At 37.6% G+C, this 24,854-nt stretch overlaps 3 protein-coding genes across 4 annotated transcripts; all 3 read left to right on the top strand.

Annotated features, from left to right (window-relative positions):
- Window positions 1-421: 421 nt before the first annotated feature.
- Window positions 422-9,662, top strand: LOC21390437. Of its 2 annotated transcripts, none has more exons than XM_024170642.1 (2): window positions 422-467; window positions 8,917-9,662. In XM_024170642.1, the coding sequence occupies exon 2, from the start codon at window positions 9,052-9,054 to the stop codon at window positions 9,424-9,426; it is 375 nt and encodes a 124-aa protein (XP_024026410.1). In that variant the 5' UTR covers window positions 422-467; window positions 8,917-9,051; the 3' UTR covers window positions 9,427-9,662. The 2 variants fall into 2 exon arrangements, with proteins under 2 accessions (XP_024026410.1, XP_010104184.2); XM_010105882.2 differs by lacking the exon at window positions 422-467 and adding an exon at window positions 8,464-8,493.
- Window positions 9,663-14,724: 5,062 nt separating this feature from the next.
- LOC21390435 (RPM1-interacting protein 4) lies at window positions 14,725-18,262 on the top strand. Its single transcript, XM_024170627.1, has 4 exons — window positions 14,725-14,936; window positions 16,536-17,093; window positions 17,569-17,754; window positions 17,911-18,262. The coding sequence occupies exons 1-4, from the start codon at window positions 14,931-14,933 to the stop codon at window positions 17,938-17,940; spliced, it is 780 nt and encodes a 259-aa protein (XP_024026395.1). The 5' UTR covers window positions 14,725-14,930; the 3' UTR covers window positions 17,941-18,262.
- A 3,707-nt stretch (window positions 18,263-21,969) lies between these two features.
- Window positions 21,970-23,961, top strand: LOC21390434 (cell division control protein 45 homolog). Its single transcript, XM_010105879.2, has one exon. The coding sequence runs from the start codon at window positions 22,107-22,109 to the stop codon at window positions 23,886-23,888; it is 1,782 nt and encodes a 593-aa protein (XP_010104181.1). The 5' UTR covers window positions 21,970-22,106; the 3' UTR covers window positions 23,889-23,961.
- Window positions 23,962-24,854: the final 893 nt, after the last annotated feature.

The raw sequence follows: 24,854 nt of genomic DNA, 5'->3' as shown, positions 1-24,854 counted from the left end.
TTGTAGGAACCTAAGGCATCGAATTATCCCATTAGTATCACTTTCAGGGTCCGTTAAGGCTCCATTCAATGATGTGAGTGTTGACGACCCGGATTTTGGTTCTATTCAGGGTAAGGATTAGTCCTAATCTTAAGTTCATTTATCATTAAAAAGCAAATAATTGAATCTTTGCTTCCAAATCTGAAGCCTTGGCAGAGGCTGGGGTTGTTTCCAGCAAATTAGCTCATAACTCCGCCAATAATGGGTTTAAAGGGGAAGGAGATGCCCGTTTTTCTCCTGACATGTAGAATACTTGCTTGATTTTCTTTTTCCTCTTTGCTAATAAATTTAGATTTGTTCTTACTGAACAAAGCATATATGATACTGCAGATTTATCTCTTGGCAAGATCAGATTTATCTCTCGGCAAGATCTAATAGACTGGAGAACCCAACTAGAGTATCAAATTTTGCCAGGATTAATTGAACAGGTACAAAAATTTGAGATGTCATTTTGTTATTGTTTCTGTTATTGTTTTTGTTCTTTTTATTTTGTTTTTAATTTTTAATTTTATTTTTATTTTAGTAGGATCTCTCATCCCCTTTCCTCTATATTTGATTACAATATAAATGAAAGAAAGTTTTTCTTGCCAAAAAAAAAAGTACTGCTATTTTTCTTTTCTTTTTGCACTATGATGAAGCTGATTATTTTTCAGAGTACCATATCTATTGATGGCTGAATTCCGTCAACAGAAATACGCCGGGTTACCTTCTGGTATCTCGTTGGGTTGCCGACTGAAAATTAACTATATATTTAAAATCAGGCTGTGAAGTGTTTGTTGTATTTTTTGGAGCGTGAGTGTAACGCTTGAATGAGAGGACACACGAGATTTATAGTGGTTCACTCTGTTAATGAAGAGCTACATCCACTTGTGTATGATATATTTCGTTTGGACTTTTACAATTTACATGCACGTATATTCTCTCTATGATTCAATACTTGGGAAGTCCATCCCTTTCGTGTATAGATTTCATAATTGTTCGTCACTTTCCTCACCCCTTGGGGTCGTCATCTTAGGAAATTCTGTAAAATTTTCTAAGTGTTCGCCTCTCCTCTTTGGAGGAGACGACGTCAACTTTTACCCCTTGGGGTCGTCGTTTTTAGAAAATTCCGTAAAATTTTCTAAGTGTTCGTCTCTCATCCTTGAAGGAGACGACGTTAACTTTTACGTCTTGGGGTCGTCGTCTTAGAAAATTCCGTAAAATTTTCTAAGTGTTCGCCTCTCCTCCTTGGAGGAGACGACGTTAACTTTTACCCCTTGGGGTCGTCGCCTTTAGAAAATTCCGTAAAATTTTCTTAGTGTTCGCCTCTGCTCCTTGGAGGAGACGACGTTAACTTTTACCCCTTGGGGTCATCATCTTAGAAAATTTCGTAAAATTTTCTAAGTGTTCGCCTCTCCTCTTTGGAGGAGACGGCGTTAACTTTTACCCCTTGGGATCGTCGTTTCAGAAAATTCCGTAAAATTTTTTAAGTGTTCGCCTCTCCTCCTTGGAGGAGACGGCGTTAACTTTTACCCCTTAGGGTCGTCGTCTTAGAAAATTCCGTAGATCCCCTACCGCCCCCAATGTCTGTTTAATATACCTTGATTTTTTAAGCAGACGTGTTATTAAAGGGTAAATTCATTTCTTATAATATTTCTATAAACTCATCAATTTATTTAAATTGCTATAAACTCATCAATTTATTTAAATTGCCCAAAGATGTAATTAAGATGCGTAAGAATTTCATACACTATTGGTAGTACAGCCTTAGCTGTTCTGCATTCCATGGATGTTGAATTCGTTTGCCGGCGAGACTTTTCAAAATGTAAGTGCCAGGACGCAACACTTCTATTATCCGGTAGAGTCCTTCCCAAATTGGGCTCAGAGGACCAGTATTTTTGGGTTTCGTACTTTGCGTCACCCTTTTCAATGGTAGGTCTCCTGGGATGAACCTTCTTTGTTTAACTTTCTTGTTGTAATACCGTGCTGCCCTTTGCTGATAGGCAACGAGGCGTAGTTGGGAGTCGAGTCTTTTTTCTTCTAACAGGTCGAGTTCTCCATTCATGGCTTATGCATTACCGTCGTCGTTGTAGGCAATAGTTCTTAGAGTCGGCGTCTCAATTTCGACGGGGAGTACCGTATCGACGCCATATGCCATAGAGAAGGGTGTTTCACCCGTGGTGGTTCGGCTTGTCGTTTTATATGCCCACAGGGCCTTTGGAAGTTCTTCTGCCCATCTCCCCTTTAAGTCGTCGAGCACCTTCTTTAAGGTATACTTCAATACTTTGTTGACAGCCTCGACTTAACCATTGGACTGTGGATGTATTGGCGTCGAGAAATCCTTTCAGATGCCTAGGCTGTCGCAGAACTTGCGTGTTGAGGCATTATCAAATTGTCTTCCATTGTCAGATACTATTGAGTGCGGGACCCCGAATCTGCATACGATGTTGTTCCGTATGAAGTTGGTGCAAGCTGCTTCTGTGGTCGTAGTTAGAGCCTTTGCCTTTGCCCATTTAGTGTAGTAGTCTACTACGACGATGGCGAACTTAAAGCCTCCCAGGACGAGGTATAAGGGTCCGATCAGGTCGACTCCCCATTTGGCAAAGGGCCATGGACTGAGAATGGGGGTTAGGTTTTCTGTGGGTGCTCTAGGAATTGTGGCATATCTTTGGCATTTATCGCAGCGTCGAGCGTATTGGAATGCGTCTTTTTTAAGCGTAGGCCAATAGTACCCCTGCATCAGAACCTTAAGAGCTAAAGACTGCCCCCCAATATGATTATTGCATACTCTTTCATGGATTTCCCGGAGGACCTTTTGGGCTTCGCTATCGTTTAGGTACCGCTACAAAGGCGTGGAATAGCCTCGTCTGTAAAGCAAACCGTCATACAATAGGTACCTGGTGGCTCTATACCTGATTCGTCGGGCCTCGTCTTTATCACTCGGCAGCTTTGCATTCGTTAGATATTGGATAAATGACGTCATCCAACCCTTGTCCGTCTGGATGGTCAAGGCCTTAATTTTTTCCTCAATGGTCGGCCGCTCTAGTTCTTCGATAGGAACGATCCCTAGTATGTCGGAATCCCATAATGATGCTAGCTTGGCCAAGGCGTCAATGTTGGTGTTTCAGCTCGTGGTATTTGAAGTATTTTATAATTTTTGAACTTGACGAGCTCTTCCTTTACCTTTTCTCAAGTACGCACCCATTTTTTCACCGCGCTCTTGGTATTCCTCATTTACTTGTCCAACGACCAGTTGAGAGTCGCTGAAGATGCCGAGCCTCTCGACTTTCAGGTGATTCGCCAATCGTAGTCCTGCAATTAGCGCCTCGTACTCGGCCTCATTATTCGACGCCTTGAATTTAAATCGTACCGCCGAAGTAATCTTGTGGCCTTCCGGGCTGATCAACAGAACGCCGGCTCCGGACCCGTTTTCGCTCGACGCTCCATCCACGTAGAGCCTCTACTTTGTCATCTCGACTTCTTCGCGTGTGGCGGGAGTCGGTCTATGAGAGAACTCGGCCAGGAAATCAGCCAGCGCCTGCCCCTTGATTGCTACTCTCGGTACATACTTAATGTCGAACTGGCTTAACTCCACCGACTATTTAAGAAGTCGACCAGAAGTTTCGGGCTTTTGCAACGCCTGTCTTAACGGGTGGTTTGTAAGAACCCGTATTATGTGGGATTGAAAGTAATCCGGAAGCTTCCTTGAGGCTACCGTCAAGGCGAGGGTCAGTTGTTCCATTTCAGTGTACCTTGACTCGGCGTCGATGAGTCTTTTACTTACATAGTAGACCGGCAGCTGGACCCTTTCTTCCTCTCTTATTAGCACGGAGCTTACGGCGTGTTGTGACACGGAGAGGTATAGGCTCAGCTCCTCATTAGTGATGGGTTTTGACAGGATCGGCGGTCTGCCTAGGTGCTCTTTTAATTTTTGGAAGGTCTCTTCACATTGTGGTGTCCATTCAAAATGCTTACTTCCTTTTAAAGCATCGAAAAAGGGAACGCACTTATCTGTTGCCTTTGATATGAATCTGTTCATAGCGGTGACACACCCTGTCAACCTTTGCACATCTTTTAGTTTGGTTGGAGACCTCATATCCTGCAAGGCTTTTATCTTTTCGGAATTAGCCTCTATCCCCCGGTTACTGACCATAAAACTAAGAAATTTTCTTGATCCAACTCCAACGGCGCATTTTAGGGGGTTTAGTTTCATGTGGTATATTCTCAACACGCCAAACATTTCTCCCAAATGGTCGACGTGCTGGGTGGCCCTGACACTTTTTACAAGCATATCATCGACGTAAACTTCTATTGATTTGCCGAGCAGTTGAGCAAACATTTTATTCACAAGCCTTTGGTATGTAGCCCCTGCATTTTTCAAGCCAAAAGACATTACCTTGTAGCAGTAGAGGCCTCTATCGGTTATGAAGGATGTGTGTTACTCGTCGGTCGGATGCATGAGGATCTAGTTGTATCCGGAATATGCATTCATAAAACTCAGCATCTCATGCCCTGCAGTGCCGTCGACCATTTGGTCTATTCGAGAGAGTGGGAAACTATCCTTTGGACAGGCTTTATTGAGGTCACTGAAGTCGACGCATGTTCTGCATGTCCCGTTAAGTTTGACCACCAAAACGGGGTTCGAGACCCACCGAGGGTAATGGGCCTCTATAATGAAACCGTTGTTGATTAACTTATCGACATCTTCTTTCAATGCATCGTACCTCTCCGGGTTCATCAGTCGGCGCTTCTGGCGTTTGGGGGGATATGAGGGGTCGATATTCAAAGAATGACATATGACTTCTGGGTCGAACCCTTCCATATTCGCATGATTCCAGGAGAAGACATCCAGGTTCTTTTTGAGGAAGCTCTCGACTTCCACCCTAAGTGATGGGGTTTAGTCAGAACCTACTTTCAGCACTTTGGTTGGCTCGTCCTCGTCGACTCGAATCTCCACCAACTGCTCGACGGGTTGAGACCATGCGGCCTCCTCTTGGGGTCTATGTCCTCAATGGCACCTTGATAGACCACTCTGGACTCTTGCCTCCCTGACTGGTCATATCCGCTCAAAGCGTCAGAATATGCAACCCTAAATTCGTATTAGTTGCTCTTTATTTCACCTACACCGTTTGGGATAGGGAATTTAACATTCTGGTGGTAGATGGAGGTTATTGCCCTCAACGCTTGAAGGGTCAGCCTCCCAATGACGGCATTGTATTGGGAGCCTCCCTTTATTGTTATAAAATTAGCCATTATAGTGGTTTGTCGAGATTTTTTCCCGGCGGTTGTAGGCAGCCGAATTGTCCCCTGAGGTATGACGGAGTCCCCAGTGAAACCGTACAACGGCCTGGACGTTCTTTCCAATTGCTCCTTTGGAATCTCCATCTTTTTTAGGCAGTCGGAGTATAGGAGGTCTACCGAGCTCCCATTGTTCACCAGGATTCGGCATACGGTGTGATTTCTGATTATAGCTTCTACCACCAAGGCGTCGTTGTGGGGGAAGTGAACCCCATTGGCGTCGTCCTCATTAAACGCTACGTCAATGCTGCCGAACCTTATTGCTTTCGCGGTGGAGACACTCCAGAACTTTTCCTGGTACACCCCTCTAGCTTCGTGGGTGTAGTCTTTCTGAGATCTCAAGTCTCCTCCAATGTATGGACCGCCGAGGACTATCCGTATGACGCTGACGGGTTCTCGGTCCTCTGGTCGCTGATTCTCCTCTCGGCGTCGACTGTCGTTCTGGCCGCCGTGACCTCGTTTCTTGGTCTTCGCTCGGCCTTGAACTCCTGCAGCATTCCCTCACGGATTACCCTTTCGATCTCATCTTTAAGATCGGCGCAATCATTGGTGTGGTGGCCGACGTCGCCGTGGAACCTGCAATATTTTTTCTAGTTCCTTCGGCTGGAGTCTGACCTCATCGGCTCTGGACGGCACAGCAAGTTCCCACGACCTACATGATTAAACACTTCTTCGACTCCTACTATCAATTCATGGTAGGAATCGTACCTTTGAAACGGCCGAGGCTTGCGGTTCTCTTCTTGCTTTGGCTTCTTAACTTCTGGAGTGTTCGGCGCCGAAGCATGCTGCTTGTCCCCGCTTCCTCCGCCTTGTCGTTTCTTTCTGTCTTACTTTCCTGCTGTCAACCATTGCTCAGTCCCTTTGTTTTTGTTGGACCTATGCTCGGGGTCGTTTGCATCTGTTTTCTCAGCGTTGATGTACCCTTGCGCTCGTGCAAGGAATTCTTTGTAACTGGACGGGGCTTCCGGTTCAGCTCTCTCTTGAAGGGGGTGATTTTCTTCATGCTAGATAACGCCCCCATCAAGGCCTCTATGTCAGTTATATCTGTTGTCGCGGCGACAGCTTCCTCATACCTTGCGAGCCACTCTTTTAATGACTCGTTTGGCTTCTGGTATATCGTTGTCAAATTCTACTTTGGAGTGACATTTTTTCACTCCCATAAACTGGAGAGAAAATGCTTCCTTCAATTCATCCCAACTTGAGATGGAGTTTGACTTTAGCGTTCAAAACCATCTCCGGGTAGAGTCCGTTAAATGGTTTCGGAAGGCTCAGCACATGATCTACTTGGCATATCCATGCAAGAGCATGTGCCCCGTGTACATTTCTAGGTGATCGTCAGGATCCCCTCTGCCGTCGTACGGTGGGATCGACGGTGACTTGTATTTATCGGGGAGAGGTGGCGCCATAATTTCTGCGGTAAACGAGTGGTCGTGCATCCAACTAGGCGTGATGTCAACGTTCACCACCTCGGCCACTCGCCCTATATTTTTCTTTAGGCCAGAGACATCGCCCGTGAGCTTTTGCTCTAGGCTAGCCATGCGCTCCATAATGGCTAGTGCCTCCTCCGTAGAGATTGTTGAACCGGCTGTTCTCGACGCTTCTGCCCTTTGTGCGTTGGGTCCGCCTCTTGCCCGTCCACCCACTTGTACCAACCCCGCATCTCCTGGAAGGTTTCTGCCTGGGTTCTGAGGTGGCGCTTCGGGGTTTCCCAGGCCTCTGGCTATTTGGTTCTCAGGAGTCCAGAGTCCGGCGGCCCTTAGACGACTGTCGATGGATTGGGAGAGTCGAGGCCTGGGATCACCTCTAAGATTTTCACTGTCCCTGATTCCTTCTGGGATATCTTGGCGGTCACCGGGGTTATGGTTTCCAGCCACGGCAGCTTCTAGCAGTCTCGGGGCGTCTTCTAGAGGCGGCATTGAGTTTCTTCCATCCAAGCGCTCAACTATAGTCATCAGTCCCCGCACCAGGTCGGTCAGGGTAGTGAGCTGGGCCTACATCTGCACAGGGTCTAGTCACGGCATGTCTGGGGGTAGGGCTCCATTTCTAACTGGAGGTGGGTCTTCTTCCATCCCGTCGTTCGCCGGATGTGTGGCAGTTTCTTCCATCTGGCTACCTTGGTTGATGGCCTCAACTCTTCTTCTTGGAGGCATGTCAACAAACGTATGAACCAAAGATTCTGGGTTCGGTCCCCAGTGGAGTCGCCAATTGTTGATGGCTGAATTCCGTCAACAGAAATACGCCGGGTTACCCGCTGGTATCCCGTTGGGTTGCCGGCTGGAAATTAATTATATATTTAAAATCAGGCTGTGAAGTGTTTGTTGTATTTTTTGGAGCGTGAGTGTAACGCTTGAATGAGAGGACACACGAGATTTATAGTGGTTCACTCTGTTAATGAAAAGCTACATCTACTTGTGTATGATATATTTCTTTTGGACTTTTACAATTTACATGAACGTATATTCTCTTTATGATTCAATACTTGAGAAGTCCATCCCTTTCGTGTATGGGGTTTTGCCCCTTTTATAGCTCAAGCTTCCTTCGTGGGTGGTTTTCCTTCGTAGGTAAAAGTACTCGAATGGCCTACTTTTCTAGGTACAGACCGTAGCCCACTAATCACCTTTTGGACTGTTCACTCAGCCAATTAGTCTTCCATTACGGCTCTGTGGATTCCTGTAATCCTTCACTGCCCACTGTAGGGCGGTTTAGGGGATTGCATTTAATGCCCGTACTGCAGACGTCTCTCACCTCTAGACGCAACTTGTGATGTCAGGCTTCTTTCTGAAGAGTATTCCCCTCTTCGTCTGTGCTGCGTAGACCTCATGTGCTTCCTGGCAATCGACCCTTTCCAGACGGGGATTTTGTTGCCATAAGTTCGACGGTATGACTGCTCGACGCCCTAAGTTGGGCCGTTCTTCGTAGCGTAGTAGGGAAGCGAGCTTTAGGCGTCGAGGGTTGTCACATTTTGAGGAAAAGTAGGAGCACGTGTCACGCTGTTACCGTTCCACATGTCACCCATATTTTCCCACACAACAATATCTTTAAAATCTAACTTGTATACAGTCCAAATATTTACAACAAAATTAGGTTTCATGGATATGGAAGAGCTGACACCAGATGGATCGCCAGGCCTTTATATGGATGTTGGCTGGGATAACAGCATTATCAGAAAAGTTTTTGGTATTTTTCTTGTTTTACTTTTTCATTCACCATGTTTTTCCAGTTGTTATAGTGCATCATCACACAACGTGTTGGGTTTCTTTTTCATCTAAAATTGCTTTGGCAACTTCAATCATGCATGTAAGATCGAACAAATAGCCATTCACAAGTAACAGCAAACGATGCAAAAGACTACTTCTAAGGTTATGAGAAAATGCAGGCAGCAGAAAAAGAACAAATAACTGCGTGGTGTCAAAATCAAAACTTAATGAATACTTAAATAATTTGGAAAAGAAAAAATTGATCGAATATTGGAATTCATCATGGATGGAACTACTGTACTAATTCATTCTGAAGGCAGAAATACATGTGTTTGCACAAAAAGACATAAATGCATGCCAGTAAATAATCCTATTTGGTTGAAAACCTTCTTTCTCTTTGCAGGAAAAAGCAAGCAGTTTCAACCAAATAAACCTTCAACAAAAGCGCAAGCAGCCGTAGCACTGACAAGTGGCAGGATGACAGAAGCAATACAAAACGAGTTGTTGAGACTTGAAGCCGAAAGTTCCGCAAGCTGAGATGGAAGTAATTTGGTTTGAGTTGCTTGAAAGAGGAGACATAAAGAGGCTTTGGGATGAGAAGATGAATGAAGAGAAAATCCATGGTCTTGAGGTGCAGAAAGTGTATCTTGATGCAGTTAGTGATTTGGAGCAGGAGAAGGTCGTTCAAGAAAAACATTATGCGAAGAATTTAAATGAGAAAGCAGCTATGGACTGTCAGAGGCAATTGCTTCTCAGTCTCAAGGAAGAGGTCAATGAGATGTCAGAAAAGCTTGCATCTGAGAGGGCTTTGTATGTGGTTGAGCAGTGTGATTTGCGAGATATGCTTAGTGATTTAGAATCCAAGCAGGAAGGAATGCTCGATACAATTGAAATGATTTATTGGACCTTATAGAGGAGAACGATATCATTTACCACAATTTCGAATGGGTCGTCGACCAACAGACAGTAAAGAGGTATTCAACTAAGCACATTCTTCTCTTTGAAGTGTCATTGAAACGCACTTTTAGTGTTTGGAAGAAAAAATGAAAAATTTTGAGAGACATGCCTAATTATTCATTTACGGAGCAAGTAAAAATAGTTATTGCAACAATTGCGCTTCATAACTATATTAGGATGCATGATAAGCGTAATCGACATTTTCAAGAAGTCGAGGATAATGTAGATGTTTTCACTTATGAAAAGCATCAACTGGAGGACAATGTAGAAGAAGATGAAGCTTCACTATCACAAGAAATGGATGAAGTATGAGATCAAATTGCGACAAGTTTAATGAAAATGACTTAATTCTTTTAATGACTCTGTCAGTTTTTGAACATGGAATGTACTTTTTTATTCAACAAATTGATTACTCACTAATGCTCCTTTTAGTTGTAATTATATTGTGAATGAAGAAATAAAAAAAAGAATTAATTATCATAAATTTATTGTTAAAAAACTCAAAATCATAGCATTATGTTTTTTTTTAAAGTTAAATAAGTATTTCTAAATACCAAAAATAATTATATATATTTAAGTTTCATATCATGTCTCTTTTTGTCATTTTATATACCCACAGTAATTCAACATCAACATTTACTAAATACTATTTACACTGATTTTAAAACTAACACAGCTACTATAATTACAGTTTACCAAACACTCAATCACTTCTTATAACAGTTATTTTTTTTCAGTACAGTTAAAAGTAATTTTTTTTAAATCCAGAGCACTATCAAACTAAGCTTATAAATGCTTGCATTATAAAACTACTTTCTCAATCGTGCAGATTCAATGGAGTCACTTTCACTAGAAGATTTACTTTTTGTACTTGTAATATAAGAATTCATCTTCCAAATTAACATCATTTTCGGTCTCCTTAATATTTGGTTTACTTAATTTTATTGGAGGTCATTTTTTCTTTACCATGTGGCTAATACAGTCTTGTGAAACCGTATTAGTGTTTAGATTGCAAAGCCAAAATTTTCTCAATATTTCTAGAGAAATTCAACTACCCACTTTACTTTTTTTTTTTTTTTTTTTAAGCGCGTCTAATAACTCCAAGCTTTTTAAAGGATTTTGTTGAGATCTTACATTGAATGACTGTGTCAAATGCACATGAAAGAGAGAAGTCGTCGCCAATTACAAGATTTTTTTTCAACACCGTCAAGCCACGCACAGACACTTTCCTAATCATAAAATGGACCAACCCATAGCATTCACATCAAAGTAATGGAAAATGGAAACGTATGTAAAATTAACATAATCTGATAAAAACCTGAAGTTCAAAACAGTTTTTGATTGGTAGAATTTAGAGATTAAAAATATCCTATTTTCCATTTGATGTATGATGAGACACCTATTAAATGGCAATCGGCATAGTAGTTCAGACTTTAAACTACTAACTATTAAATTAATGACAATTTGCATTAAAGGAAACATGTTTGGACGGCACGGCATGATTAGTCTATGAAAAATAAGTGGTTAACTCATGTATATGAGAAACATATTCTTTTATTGTAATCATCATACTTCAACATCGGCTATTCTATGGAAGGCCAATCTGGCCCTCAATTCAAAAGACTATCTTTATTCCCAAAGCACAATCAATCATACAAAAAAAAGTTGAACTATATGAGTTTGTCCATCGTGATGCAACTCAACATATTTGTAAGCTATATCATCATTACTATATCATTTGAGAATAAAATTCCATGCAATGACTACAACTAAAAGGTTGATAACCCTCTTTTCTTTGATTTTTTTTTTTTTAACCGGAACTGAGATTTTTATTAATTACTCAATAAGTCTTTTGCGTGCAACGCGACTAATAAAAGATGACAACAATTAAACCAAAACACGTCACTAGAAAATATAGAGCGCGTTTGGAACTCGTTCTAAAATAATTTTATTTTTTATATGAAAATGAAAATGAAAACGTTTTTAATTTCAGACATAAATCATTTTTAAAAAATGTGTTTGGTAGTTTTATCAAGAGATTATTTTTAGTGTAAAAAAACTCATTAATGTATTTCTTTCTCTCTCGAGTCTACTCGAGAGAGAAGAAAATGAAAATAAAAAATAAAAAACGACTAAAAGTCATTTTTCTCTCGTTTTATACTAAATTAAAAAATCGTTTTCATTTCTATTTTTTATCTTTATTGCGTCAAACACCGTTTTAAAAATGTTTTTATTTTTTTTTATCAAAAAATAAGATCAATTCTAAACACGGTCATAAGTGCATGATTAGCCAATGTATGGACGACACTATTTTCTTCACGAGAAGTGTTACAACAATAAGCCTCATCTTCTTTTGTTACAATTGGCCGCACAAATCTCTTGGTATTTACATTCGTACTTTATGTGGTATTTTGATCAGATAATACCATTCTTTGTTATTTTGGTACATCCAATCTGATTTTACTTAATATAACAACCATTCTTTGTTTCCGCCAATGCTGCTCATAAATGCAGTCGTTTATTAGGCTTATTTAATTCGTTGATTTAAATTTTTAATTCGAATTGAGATATGATTTTATATGAGAGCTTTTACTGTAACAAAAAAGTTAGATGTGATTATTTCTAAGAGCTTTTTACTGTAGCAAAACTCGAATTCTAAACTCAAATCGATGAAATAAACGGGACTTTAAAATGGTTTTCTATCTCCATATTTGTATTATTTCATTGATTAATTAATTTAAACGGAGTGAGTAAACAGATATTTCCGTCATAATGTACTATTCCCTTAAAATTTTCAACCTACTATTAATTTAGGAAGCTGGGTTTTGGAAACAAGAGAACAAAAATTAAATTCACCCTTTTGCTACAAAAGTCTAAATTCTGCGGACAAGTGGAAATTAATAATGTCATAACCATTTTGTTACAGATCACGTGTTAGTAAAACTTGGTTGGCAAATTATTTGGTCAAGATTTGTTTTTTTTTTTCCTTCACTTTTTTTTTTGGTTTGTTGTACGTCTACATTTTTTTCTTTCCAACAAACATTTGAACCATTTGGAAGTTTACTTTTGATATATCAACTTAAAATTAATTAAGAAAAAAAAACTGACATCAAATCAAACTATCACCAAGGATGCCAATACAAACCGAAAGAAAAGAAAAAACGCGGCTACCGCTTTTAGTAGCCAATTTCTATAATTACATAAACGTTTATGCTAAATCTCTAAAGACGTTTAGTTCATAAATTAGAATCATGAAATTTAAATTATTTTTAATTTACGTGTATTTTTTATGAGAAAAAATACTATAGCGAACCACGAATCATAATTCGAATCAGTGTACGAATCTCTCAACTAAATAACTCCTAAATCAAAGATTCAAAAGGCTAATGCGTAAACATCCTATAATATTATTAATTTTTTTATTTGAAGGACAGCGAGGTAATTAATTAGGTTTTCAAGAAAAGTACTGCAGTGTTGCTCCCCCAATAAATTTAATATTAAAGGAAAATAAAAACAAACAAACAAAAGCAAGCAAGAGAAAATGAATAAGTATGAAAAAGTAGAACAAGCATATATAACCGTCAACACAAGTTCTTAATCTTCACATGGATACCAAATTGCTCTGAAGACCTTCCATTGACTTTGTGTAGAAACATATGCAAGTGGTAATCCCACCCTACAAAAAAAAAAAAAAAAAAAAAAAGGTATAAAAGGAAATGGAATTATGGTCCTGAATTTGTATGGTTTTAGCAATTTAACCCCTGGACTTTTAATTTTAGTAAGTTATCTCCTTAACTTATAAAATTATTGCGATATGTCTCATTTTGATGATAATTGTGTTAAATTAGTGTCGAAAAAATACGTTCGATAAAAAATTTTAACATCGTAATTCTAGCGTAACATAAATCTTTAATTTTTTAACTTTTAATCCCTTAAATCTAATAAAAAAAATTTGAGTAAATTAAGTAAAATAAGGTACATTGCAACAATTATACAAGTTTAAAAGGTTGATTGTCAAAATTAAAAATTCAGAGAATAATTTACTAAACCACAGCAAATTCAATGAAGAATTGTGTTAAAACACGCTAAAAAAAAGGCTATATTAATGTTAACTAGAAAAACTCAAATGAATCAAAATCCCTAAAAAACCATCACATGAGCAAAGCAAATGTCCTAGCAATTACACACAAGAGAACTAAACAGAACCCTTTGAAGAACATCAGAGCAAAAAAAATATTAGGGTGTTTATTTCGCGGTTTAAAATTATGAATTTAAATTAAAAAGTAAATTTATGTTAAATAAAATATTATAATAAAAAAATTAAATTTAAATATTAAAAAATTGGAGTTATATCCGAATTGCAAAATGAATGGGCTCTTACCATACCAAAGCAGAAACCAGTAAAATAATTTTATAAGGTTTTTCACCTTATATATCAATAAAATAATTTTGTAAGGTTTCTCACCTTATATATCTAACACAAATTTCCACAAACGCCTTAAATTATACTTACCATGAAGAGCGAAAGAAGAGAGAAAGAGAGACTTTGATGTTGTAGACATTTAGTCCAAAAAGGCCTTAAATTGGGGTAGACACAACATGTTTCCACAGAAGCAGACAAACAAAGTCATCTTCATCATAAGATGACAAACCCAGCCAAACCCAGCTTTGAGTAGTACGTATTGAATTTATCATTGTGCCCTTTTCAAGATTTTTTTTTTTTTGCTAATCTTTTTAATTTTCCTTCTTATTATTTATTGTTTAGATGTTATAGACATTAGACAGTTAGTCAGCCGCCACTAACAGTAACGGCGTTAACCAGCCAACAACTAAACAGTCACGGTTACTGAAAAAAATAATTCAAACAAAAAAAAAAAGAAAAAAAAGAAACTTGTGATTGGCCCAGAGCTGAATTTGTTACTTCCACGCCAATATCCATTGGGCAGTCATTTTCAGCCCAGTGGTCCACGGTGTGAAAGCTCTCTGGAAGCAATAAAAACATGCCTGGAAATAGCATTAAGGATTCAAGTAAATTAATCAACAAGATAGAGAGAGACCCTTGAATAATTGAATTGAAACAGAGAGAAGTTAGGCCAGAAAATTGTTTTTTTTTTTCCTTTTTTTTTTTCTTTGTGAGAAAAAGGGAAAAAAAATGAAACAGAGGAAAAACAGAGACTTTTACAGAGAGGAGAGAAAGGTCAAACATGACCGGTGGCGCCGGTCAATTGTTGATAAACCTCTCTCTCTCTCTCTACAACTCTTCTTCATCTCTATTTCTATCTATATCTCTCGTCCTCTCTCTCCCTCTCTCTCAAATTCTTTTGTTCGTCTCTGTGGATCGTTGGAGGGGATATTGGGAGGAGCGAGAGGGAACATAAAATTCCGTGATTGAATTGTGGTAGAAGAGATAGATAATTCTTAGCCGTATCTGGGTTTTGTTCCAATTTTGGTGGAAGAGAAATGGCAGTAAGTTTCGTCTCTGTTCGTCTTCTTGTTATTCACCCCTCTTTCCCTGTTCAAATGTAGAATTTTTCTGTTAGGTTACTGGGAAAACGAAAGGAAAAAGAGAGAGAGAGAGAGGAGATTTTTAAGCTCATGCATTGTGCTTAGTCACGTCTTTCTCGATTCCTAAACAATTGCGTCGTTTAGAGAATCATATTTGATTTTTCTTTTATAATTTTGGCGTTAGAAAATTGGAAGCTGTAATATCAAACCAGATTTTTTTTTCTGGTTTTTGGATATATTTGGTTTTTAATTGCTTTTCTGATTGGTCGTGTGCTTTTTCTTAGGTTGTTCTTTTGAAAAAAGAGGTCGTTGGTGAAATTCGATGTGTTGTTGATCTGGATTGTACTATTTTTGCAATTTTAGATTGTATTTTTGATTGCTTGCTGATTATATATCAAAGAGGATAATAAATCATGAAACGTTCTATAAAATTATAATTTTTTGGAAAATTCTATAAATTCTAATTGATCGACATTATACCCACTAGATATGATGATGAATAAGATTTTTCCCCCCACCAAATATTGCATTATAATATACTGACTACATTATGCAATTTTTGGATGTTTTGGGTTTTTATATTTCATTTTTTGCCTGATAGTATGGTGGTAAGTTCATGTTTGCAGAATTCTTCAGTTCCTCTTTTCAGAGATCTTCAAGTAATAGAGAAACTGCATGGACTTTGGTTCTATGCTATGCAAATATGTTGTATTAGTCAAAATTGGAGGAAATTTGGGTTCTTAGTAGTAAACGCCACTAAAGCAAGATGTGGAGTTGGTTGCTTATTTTTTGGCCTAAAGTTTCTTGAATATGTGGTGTAACTAATTTAATGTCGTAAGCCAAACCAGCAGTCATGAAGTTGGGATGGCCACTTGCCTCTGTCATCTAGCAAATATGACATTTTGAAGGAAGATTAGGTGTCCAGTCATTACATGGTTTCTTTTAGGATGATGAATATAATGTAATTAGAAAAATACCCTGAAAGACGTCTAAAAAAGTTTTGTCTTTAAGCCTTTGCCAATAGGATGGTGTAGCGGTTAGGATGCCTTTATTTAGTCTTAATGTGTTCAAGATCTCATACTCCATAACCTCATCTTAAGGTTCTTGTCTGTTAATGGATGTTTGGCGTGGGGCTTGTGGTTTAGGAGTGAGACTGAGCCTATTCTTTGAGTAGGGTGGGTCAAGTCCTTTCCATTCCATTGATGGGTCTGTAGATTTCTGCTATAGACGAAAGGGATGAGGGATGAGATTGCACCAATAATTCCTTTTCTTTTATTAAAAAAAAGTATTACGTCTTTAAATGTTAGGACGAATGTCGAATTTGATAAAGATGAGGCACCATTTGTCACCTTATATTCTAATGGTAAAAGAAAATTCCAGTCAAAAAGCAATGATTTTGCTAACCCTTGATTCACACTGTTTAAGCATTTTTTTCCTTCTGGATCTAATCCATTTAGATGTGAAATTTTTATGTCATTCTGTGAACTGCAATACATTGTTTGTTGAAGGATTGAACCTGTCTACAGATTTTAACGATCACAATTTCTAATAATGTGGCAGCAACGATCGCATGTACCAAAATTTGGGAACTGGGAAAACGAAGAAAATGTTCCATATACGGCATATTTTGATAAGGCTCGCAAAGGTCGTACGGGGACAACGATGATCAACCCGAATGACCCCGAAGACAACCCAGATATCCTCTCTGATTACTCATCTTCAGCTGATACTTCTCTCACAAAAAAGAATGGAGGCCCGAAACCAGCAGAGCCTGGTGCTGGTGCGGTGAGATCAGCACATGAAAGGCAAAGGAGCAAGGAGGATAGTGAGTTGAGGCAGTTCGCAAACGCTCCAGCGAATCACAATAACCTTGGCCGCAGAACCAGTTATGACTTGACAAATCAGCGTCAGGGTGGTGGAGGCCGTGGAGCGGTTTCTGGTGACACTCAGAGAAGACCTGCAAGGCATAGTACTGGCTCCGACCAAAGTATTGAAAAGTCACCCCTTCATCGCCATGCCAGGGCTACTGGGCGAGATTCTCCATCTTGGGAAGGAAAGAGCTCATATGAAGGTGGTACTCCTGGACGATCTCGGTTGAGACCTCGGGGAGACGAAACAGTAAGTATCTTCTTTCTTATATACTGTCCTTTTTGCTATATATGTTGAAGGTGTTTATCTGGATTCTGGTGTCATGTATAAGTTACCAACATAGGAAAAATACAATACTAGATCAGCTTAATGTTTTAGAGTTTGTCTTATAATAAGAAATCTTCTCAAACAACTGAAAAATGGCGAGGGAAAAAGAAACCTGTTTAGACAGGCTAAAAATCTCTGCCTCAATAATTTTTGTCAGTACATGGTAAAAGCAATTATTTGAGGCCTGCATATTAATATACTATTTTGTCTTATAAGAATTGTTAAAGAAGGTCTCTCTTCAGGTCATGTCTCCTGTCAAAACGAGGAAAGCCTGAAGTGTTACTATGTCTTGTGCATTCTTTTGTTCCTTCCTTATTCTTCTTGTATTACTTGATACAATAGTGTTTGCCAAGACTAGCCCCTGACATCGCCATTTCAAATTTTCTAACGTGGGCAGCCTGATCATGGTGCTGCTGTTCCGAAATTCGGGGAGTGGGACGAAACCAACCCCGCATCAGCTGATGGATTTACTCACATCTTCAATAAAGTGCGCGAAGAGAGGCAGATTGGCGCAGGAAGAGTTGGCACGCCTGAGCCGCCCTATCATCATTCGCGAAAACCGGTTCAAGATGATAGTGCCAAGGTTTGTCATTCCTAATTTTTGTTCTCGTTCAAGATGATAGTGCCAAGGTTTGTCATTCCTAATTTTTGTTCTCATGGAAGATGTACGTACTTCTGGACTTCCACTTTTTATAACCCATTGTTCCTCATTAGTCATTACTATTTTTTGTTTTTTCAGGGCTGCTGCTTCGGATGGTTCAGAAAGTAGTGTCACTGAATTTTCTGGCGGATGACTTATATAAGGTGTAATTGTGGCACCAATGTGTATATACATATATATAATTTATATATAATATCTTTGAAGGCTGTCTCCTTGAGGAGTAACTTTTATGAAGTCTCATTCAGTTTCTAAAAAGTGTGCTGTTACGTATTAGTGAACATTCAATTCGGATTTGGAAACATGTTTTCTTTTCTTTTTCCCTCTTTTTTTTTTTGGGTTTATCCTTCTTCAACTTTAGTTGGTTTTGTTGTGATGTACTATTTACTCTTTCAGTTTTTTGGCTTATTAAATTTGAATGGAAAATACCAAATGAGAGATTCGTTTATTAATTTGTTCTAATTGCGTCGTTATAATGTTTATTTCTATCTAATATTACCATTGATGAGTATTATCTAATGATGTTCTAACTTCTACCAATGTCCAGAAGTGTATAATGCTCTTCGTTTTGTACGTTGCGTTGTTTCAATATCACAATTCATGAGAAATGGTTATTATCCGATAATTACTCTTTATTACCTACTTACAAAATTATCAAGATTAAGCGCAAAAAAAGAAAAAGAAAAAAAAACAATAACAATAACAACAACAGCAACAACATAATTGTCGATTTTAAGAACTTTATTTTAAGAACTTTATTTTAAAAAATACTTACTTTCTCGTTTATTTGTAAAACTATCGACTATCACATTTATAAAGATATTTTTATCCTCATATAATGAAAAATAATAATAATTAAACCACAAAAAGTATGAAAAGTGAGATAAAATCTGAACATTAAACATTATAAATTTTTAATATAAAAAAGTCAACTACCCAAACTTAAAATTGACTATGGTAGCCATTAAAACACCAAAACCCATGAAAATATGTACAGAAAGAATACATAATTTCACAAAAATAATGATTAGATCATAATGAAAATGAAAAGTACAACAATAAGTAATATCATTCGTAAAAAATCATCAAAAAAATATTATAATAAAGAAAAAATGTGATCAAACTATAATGAAGAAGAATCTAAAAAATAATAAACATAAAATCTCACAAGAAAATATGAACATAAGAAAATATTTTCTCTAAAATAATAATAAGGACAGACCATAGTGAAAGAAAAATTCTAAAAAAACATAAATATAAAACCTCACAAGAAAATATGAACAGAAAGAAAATAGTTTCTTTAAAAAAATGATCATGACAATACTATAATGAAAGAAAAATTTTAAAAAAGAGGAGACATAAAACCACAATACCATACTGAAAGAAAAATTTTAAAAAAGAGGAAACATAAAACCTCACAAGAAAGTATAAACATAAAGAAAATATTTTCATTAAAATAATAATCAGACCATAATGAAAGAATTTTTTTTTAAAAAAAGAAACATAAAATCTCACGAGAAAATATGAATAGAAAGAAAATATTTTTTCTAAAATAATGATCATATTATAATGAAAGAAAACTGTAAAATAATAAATACTATTATCCAACATTACAATAAAGAAAAAATATGATGAGACCATAATGAAGAATAAATAATTTCATTATTTAAATTAGATTGAAACGTGAGAATATATTATATACAAAGAATAGATAATTTCATTATTTAAATGATGAAAGTATTATGTGGAAAAAATATATAATATTTCATCATAAAACAAAATATATGATAAAACATGAACTAAAAAAAGGAAAAAACTCTTTTCATTAGAACAAAAGACTAAGAAAAAAAAATCCTTAAACACGTTTCCAAAAAAAAAAAAAAAAAAAAAAAAAACTATATCCGTACATGCCAACGAACGCAAAAACATAAACACATCTTTTAATTGTTTCAAAACGACCTAATAAATACATAGATGAATGAATATGAAATTAGAATCACTCAAAAAAAATGCAAAGCATAATTGTATCCAAACAAATACTTTTATGTAAAAAGGAAATATCTGGGACATTAAGTGGGAAACAATATGAAAGTGATAGATCAATGAAAAATAATATGAGAAAATCAAAAGATGAGAGAAAAAAAAAAGGAAGATTGTTGAGAAAATCTCACATATGCGCTTCGATCCCCACCGATGAACAAGAAAATCCGAAAAGGGAAAGCAAAAACATGAACGGAGCAATGATGAAGGAGGATCCAACAAAGAAACGAGGGACAAAATGGCTTCTCTCCCAATGTGGAACTTGTCCAACAAAAACAATTGCAATGAGTTAATCGTGCAAAAAGTTCAAATAAATAAATGAATTCAAAAAATAGAATAACAGGGAAAAGGCTATCGTAGAAAAGAATCAGCATAAATCATAATGATTGATTAAAAAAATCAATTAAAATAGAAATGGAAAGAAAATATCTAAATTATAATCAGACTAAAAAAAGATAACAACTACCTATATAAAATGTCTAAAATACACAATAACGACAAAACCGAAATAAAAATTGCCTAATAAAACTCAAATATGCATTCTTGTAATATTATATAATAGTTGATATTTTTGAAAATATAACTTTCAAAATATAACTTTTAAAATAGGCATTTTATGTATTTACTTCTATTCTACTCCATTTGCTTCGCTATTTTGGGACATTTTCTTAAAATTTGGGCTCATTACGATGATCAAGTTGCATTTGCTCGGTCCAATGTGCACCTTTTTCTCCTTTAGTTTTTTTTTATTTTTTTAAGAAAAGGTATCTTTGATTTTTTAATTTAATTTTCGTCTTACAAATTTTTAGTTATTAATTTGTAAATTTCATAACCCGTTGCACAAATTTAAGTGAAAAACAAACATAATAAAAAAGAAAAACAGAAATGGGACATGAATTATTCACATTTTTTTTACTAGAGCAGGACATGGATCATTTTTATTTTCTTATATATTGTATTTAAATAGATAACAATCAAAGCAATAAAGGGCTTGGAATTGGATGATTTGTAGTTTATAGTGCTATCCATGAGTTGAGTCACGCAAGATCCAAACCCTCGACATGTTCCGTTGTCAAATTCTTTGGAATTGGTTTCAAAATAATTTTATTTTTAATAAAAAGTAAAAATGAGATTGTTTTGAGAACTATTTTATAACCGATTCTGAAATTGAGTTTGGTTGATTTTTTAAGAGATTGTTTTGAGTATAATAAAAAAATAAAATCGTGTTTATTAATTATTATATTATAATATTATTGATAAGTGCTAAAAAATAAAAATAACTTTCAACTGTTTTCTAATTCATTCACAAAAACTTTTATCACTTTTTTCATTTTTAAAATATTTACTAAACAAACGTCGTTTCATTTTCATTTTTTACTTTTTAAAATACGTGAAAACCGTTTTAAAAAACGGTTCTAAACACACACTACGACATCGTTCATTTCACCGATTCGAGTTTTCAGTTATAGGTTTCTACAGTAAAAAGCTCTTAAAAAATGTCACATCTAACTTTTTCTGTTATAATGAAAAGTTATCACAAAATGTCACATCTCAGTTCGAATTAAAAACTCGAATCCGCGAAATGAACGAGGCCGACATTTCGGCCGCTAGACGCCATAAGAAGTAAAAGTCAATAAACAGGTCAACCTACTTTCTCGAAATGCAAACAGTCCATCGTCACCGTTCATACGAATTACTCCCCTTACAACCAAGTCACGTTGTAAAACTCAACACACAAGATCCACGAGAGAAAGAATCCAACCGTGGGGTCGGCCGCAGCGTATTCTCTCTCCTCCGAACTCTCGCCATTGGCCGTAGCGCCAAATTTTCGCGGGCGCATTACAAAATTCAAAAATTTCACGGAAACCCTCGGCAAAATTCAAACTGAAATTTATAGAAATGAAAATCGCATGCTCAACAAAACCTTTCTCTCTCCTCCTTTCTCTCAGATCTGAGATTGTCTCACTCGAACTCTTCGTGAAAATCTCAGGCACTCTTCAATTGAAACCTGCCATTACGTTTCTTCTTCTTCTTCCTCTCTTCTGTAAACCCTAATTCTTGCATTTTCCTTTTATGAAATTCAATGTCTGTAATTGTTCTCTGAAATTATCGTATTCTATTCCGCAATTATGCTAGGAAAGAGTTCAACACTAGATGAACTTTGAGTTTTCATTTGGTTTCTACCGAAATTTTCTCCCTCTTCTCGCTTGAAATCTGATCTCCCAAATTGAGGGATCATGGTGAGGGAGAAAAGTGTGGAAAGCTTCTACGCAAGGCTCCGAGAGTCGGCGACGGCGTCGTCTTACTCTCCTCTTCTGATATTCCCATCAACCTCAGACGCAGACTCGCTCTGTGCCCTAAAGATAATCTTCAATGTCCTCGAATCCGATTCGGTCCGGTACGCGTGCTATCCCGTTTCTTCTTTTCAAGAAATTCACAAATATGCCGGCTCTGATTTTTCCTCTGCGTCTGAAAACCCGGTTTCGATCCTTCTCATCAACTGGGGATGTCACCGGGACTTGAGGAAGGCCCTGGATTTAGGCCCCGCGGCGCGGGTTTTCGTCGTCGATAGCCATCGTCCGATTCATTTGCACAATCTGAGTGAGCAGAATGATCGGGTGGTTGTGTTGTATACTTTGGATGACGAACACCAAGCTGATTTGGCCTACGATTTTGATGTCTCGGCTTTGGCTAATGCGAGCGAGTTGAATAGTGATGATGAAGCCGATGACGACGACGACGATGATGACAGTGAGAGTGAGGGAGAGGAAGAGGAAGATGGGCGTGGTTCGAGGAAGCGGAGAAGGGTTTCTCAAGAGAATGAAGAAGATCCAGTCCAGCTTTTCCGGAAACTGAAGAAGGAGTACTATCGTATGGGCACGTTCCATGGTAAGCCTTCCGGGTGCTTGATGTATGAATTATCTCATTCTTTGAGGAAGAATACGAATGAATTGCTGTGGTTGGCTTGTGTTTCGTTGACGGATCAGTTTGTTCATGAGAGGTTAACGGATGAGAGGTACCAAGCTGGGGTAATGGAGCTTGAGCAGCATATTAACAGTTCGGGTAATTTGGATGCAGTAACTTCAGTGACTCTTAAAGACGGGACGAAAATTAGAGCACCAAATGCTTTGAGAATCGCTTACGAAGATGAGCCTAGGCTAATGCTGCTACAGGAATGGAATTTGTTTGATTCAATGCTGTGTTCTTCGTACATTGCGCCTAAATTGAAGACGTGGAGTGACAATGGAATGAAAAAGCTCAAGCTTCTTCTTGCCCGGATGGGATTCGCACTTGTAGATTGCCAACAGAAGTTCCAATACATGAATCTCGAAGTGAAAAGGAAGATGAAAGATGAGTTCGAGCGATTTCTACCGGAGTATGGGGTTACCGATTTCTACTTCAGGAGTTTCTTGCGGCTACATGGTTATAGCTCAAGAGTTTCTGCTGCAGATGTTGTCTACGGAGTTACTGCCCTGCTTGAGTCCTTTGTAAAATCCGATGGATCTTGTGCTTCCAAGCAGTTTGGTGTGGCCTATGATGCTCTTTCACTGAGCAATCTTGATAAGCTGAAATCTGGGATGCAACATGCTATCAAGATACAGAGAGCGATTCTTAGGCAAGGAAGCACAGCGATAACTAAGAGTGGATGTATAAGAAGTGGAAGAAAATTCCGGTGGGTGAAGCTTGAAGATTTGGTGGATACGAAGTTGTTGGGTTACCCGCAAGCATTGACTAAGTTTTGCTACTTTTTGATGGATGCTTTGAGGGAAAAAGGAGCAAGAATGAAACCTTTGCTTTGTGCTTGCTTGTCACAAGAGCCTAGCAAGGTACTAATAGTAGGGGTTTGTGGGAAGCCTCGACTTGGGGCGGTTCAAGGAAATGCATTTGGAATGGCATTTAGGAATGCGGCTGAGGAGATTGGAGCAGAGTTCTTGCATGAGTTGTTTGAGTCTTCATGGATTGTTTTGGATGCAGCTGCTGTCAACTCTTTTATGGTAAGGTTGACTGAGAAGCTCTGATGTGGAAGTTTGACATTACTATGTCTAACTCAACTGTTCAGCTAGTTCAAGCAAGTATGTTTTTCTTGACAATTGTGGCATGTTTGAGATGCTTAATAAATGATATCTATAGTTCTGTACCAAAGAAATGTGATTGTTCAATTTTTTTTCCCCTTTTAACATTATTTCTGTTGTACCATGATCTTTGAAGCTGAAGTTAACTTGGCTCTGTTTAACTTGTAATAAATTATTTTTTTTTAACGCCTTCTGCCAATTTTTTATATTCGTGGATTCAATCCAAGCAGTGGTTTAAGGATCATATTATGCATAGGATATTTTCATGTGCGGGGAAGAATTTCTAAAAGATCTTCCATTTACGATATTTATGAATTGAATATTGAAAGACCAGTCTTATGTCATTCGAATGTTGATTCAAGGTTTAAGTAGACAGATTTATATTGAAGTTGAGACTTTTGAACTCCTATGTTTTCAATCTTATCTATGTTAAAAAGTTCCTATATTTATTGCTTCGGTAGACTTCCAATGGCTTTAGGGATCTGGTTCTTCAGCTGTATTGAGTTAATTGACCTTTTTCCTTTATCTTCTCTTCGTTTTGGGAAAATTTAGTGCGTCTTTCAAATTTTTTTAGTTAACATATTTTCACAACTTGATATGACTGTTAGCTCCTCTCTAGTCCGTTAATAGAATATAATGATCAGTTAGTCCCTCTACCATTGCGCATTTTGTTTTATGAAAGTTATTAGAATCTGTGTCCAAGTCTCTCTAACGATTTCTCAAGTACTTTTCTGAAGATCACAAGAAAAGTGCTAAAATGTTGGACATTGTTAAAAAACCGCCTAGCTGGCCGCAGCCTGGACTCAAGCACTGCCAGCCCCATATATTAATCTGTTTTCCAATCGAGTTGCTACTATTAGAATACATTCAGACTGAATTTACCACTAGTTGAGAAGGTTATACTACTGTTAG

This window comes from Morus notabilis, unplaced genomic scaffold, assembly GCF_000414095.1.
Source record: "Morus notabilis unplaced genomic scaffold, ASM41409v2 Scaffold158, whole genome shotgun sequence".
Lineage (NCBI taxonomy): Eukaryota > Viridiplantae > Streptophyta > Magnoliopsida > Rosales > Moraceae > Morus > Morus notabilis.
This window is presented reverse-complemented; position numbering and strand designations above follow the sequence as displayed.

Bases quoted from the DNA above. Each gene is read 5' to 3' on its own strand.
- LOC21390437 (XM_024170642.1), top strand. From the start codon at position 9,052: ATGGAAGTAATTTGGTTTGAGTTGCTTGAAAGAGGAGACATAAAGAGG.
- LOC21390434 (XM_010105879.2), top strand. From the start codon at position 22,107: ATGGTGAGGGAGAAAAGTGTGGAAAGCTTCTACGCAAGGCTCCGAGAG.
- LOC21390435 (XM_024170627.1), top strand. The intron at 17,094-17,568 runs GTAAGTATCTTC...TAACGTGGGCAG, and splicing joins GACCTCGGGGAGACGAAACA to CCTGATCATGGTGCTGCTGT. The intron at 17,755-17,910 runs GTTTGTCATTCC...TTGTTTTTTCAG, and splicing joins TTCAAGATGATAGTGCCAAG to GGCTGCTGCTTCGGATGGTT.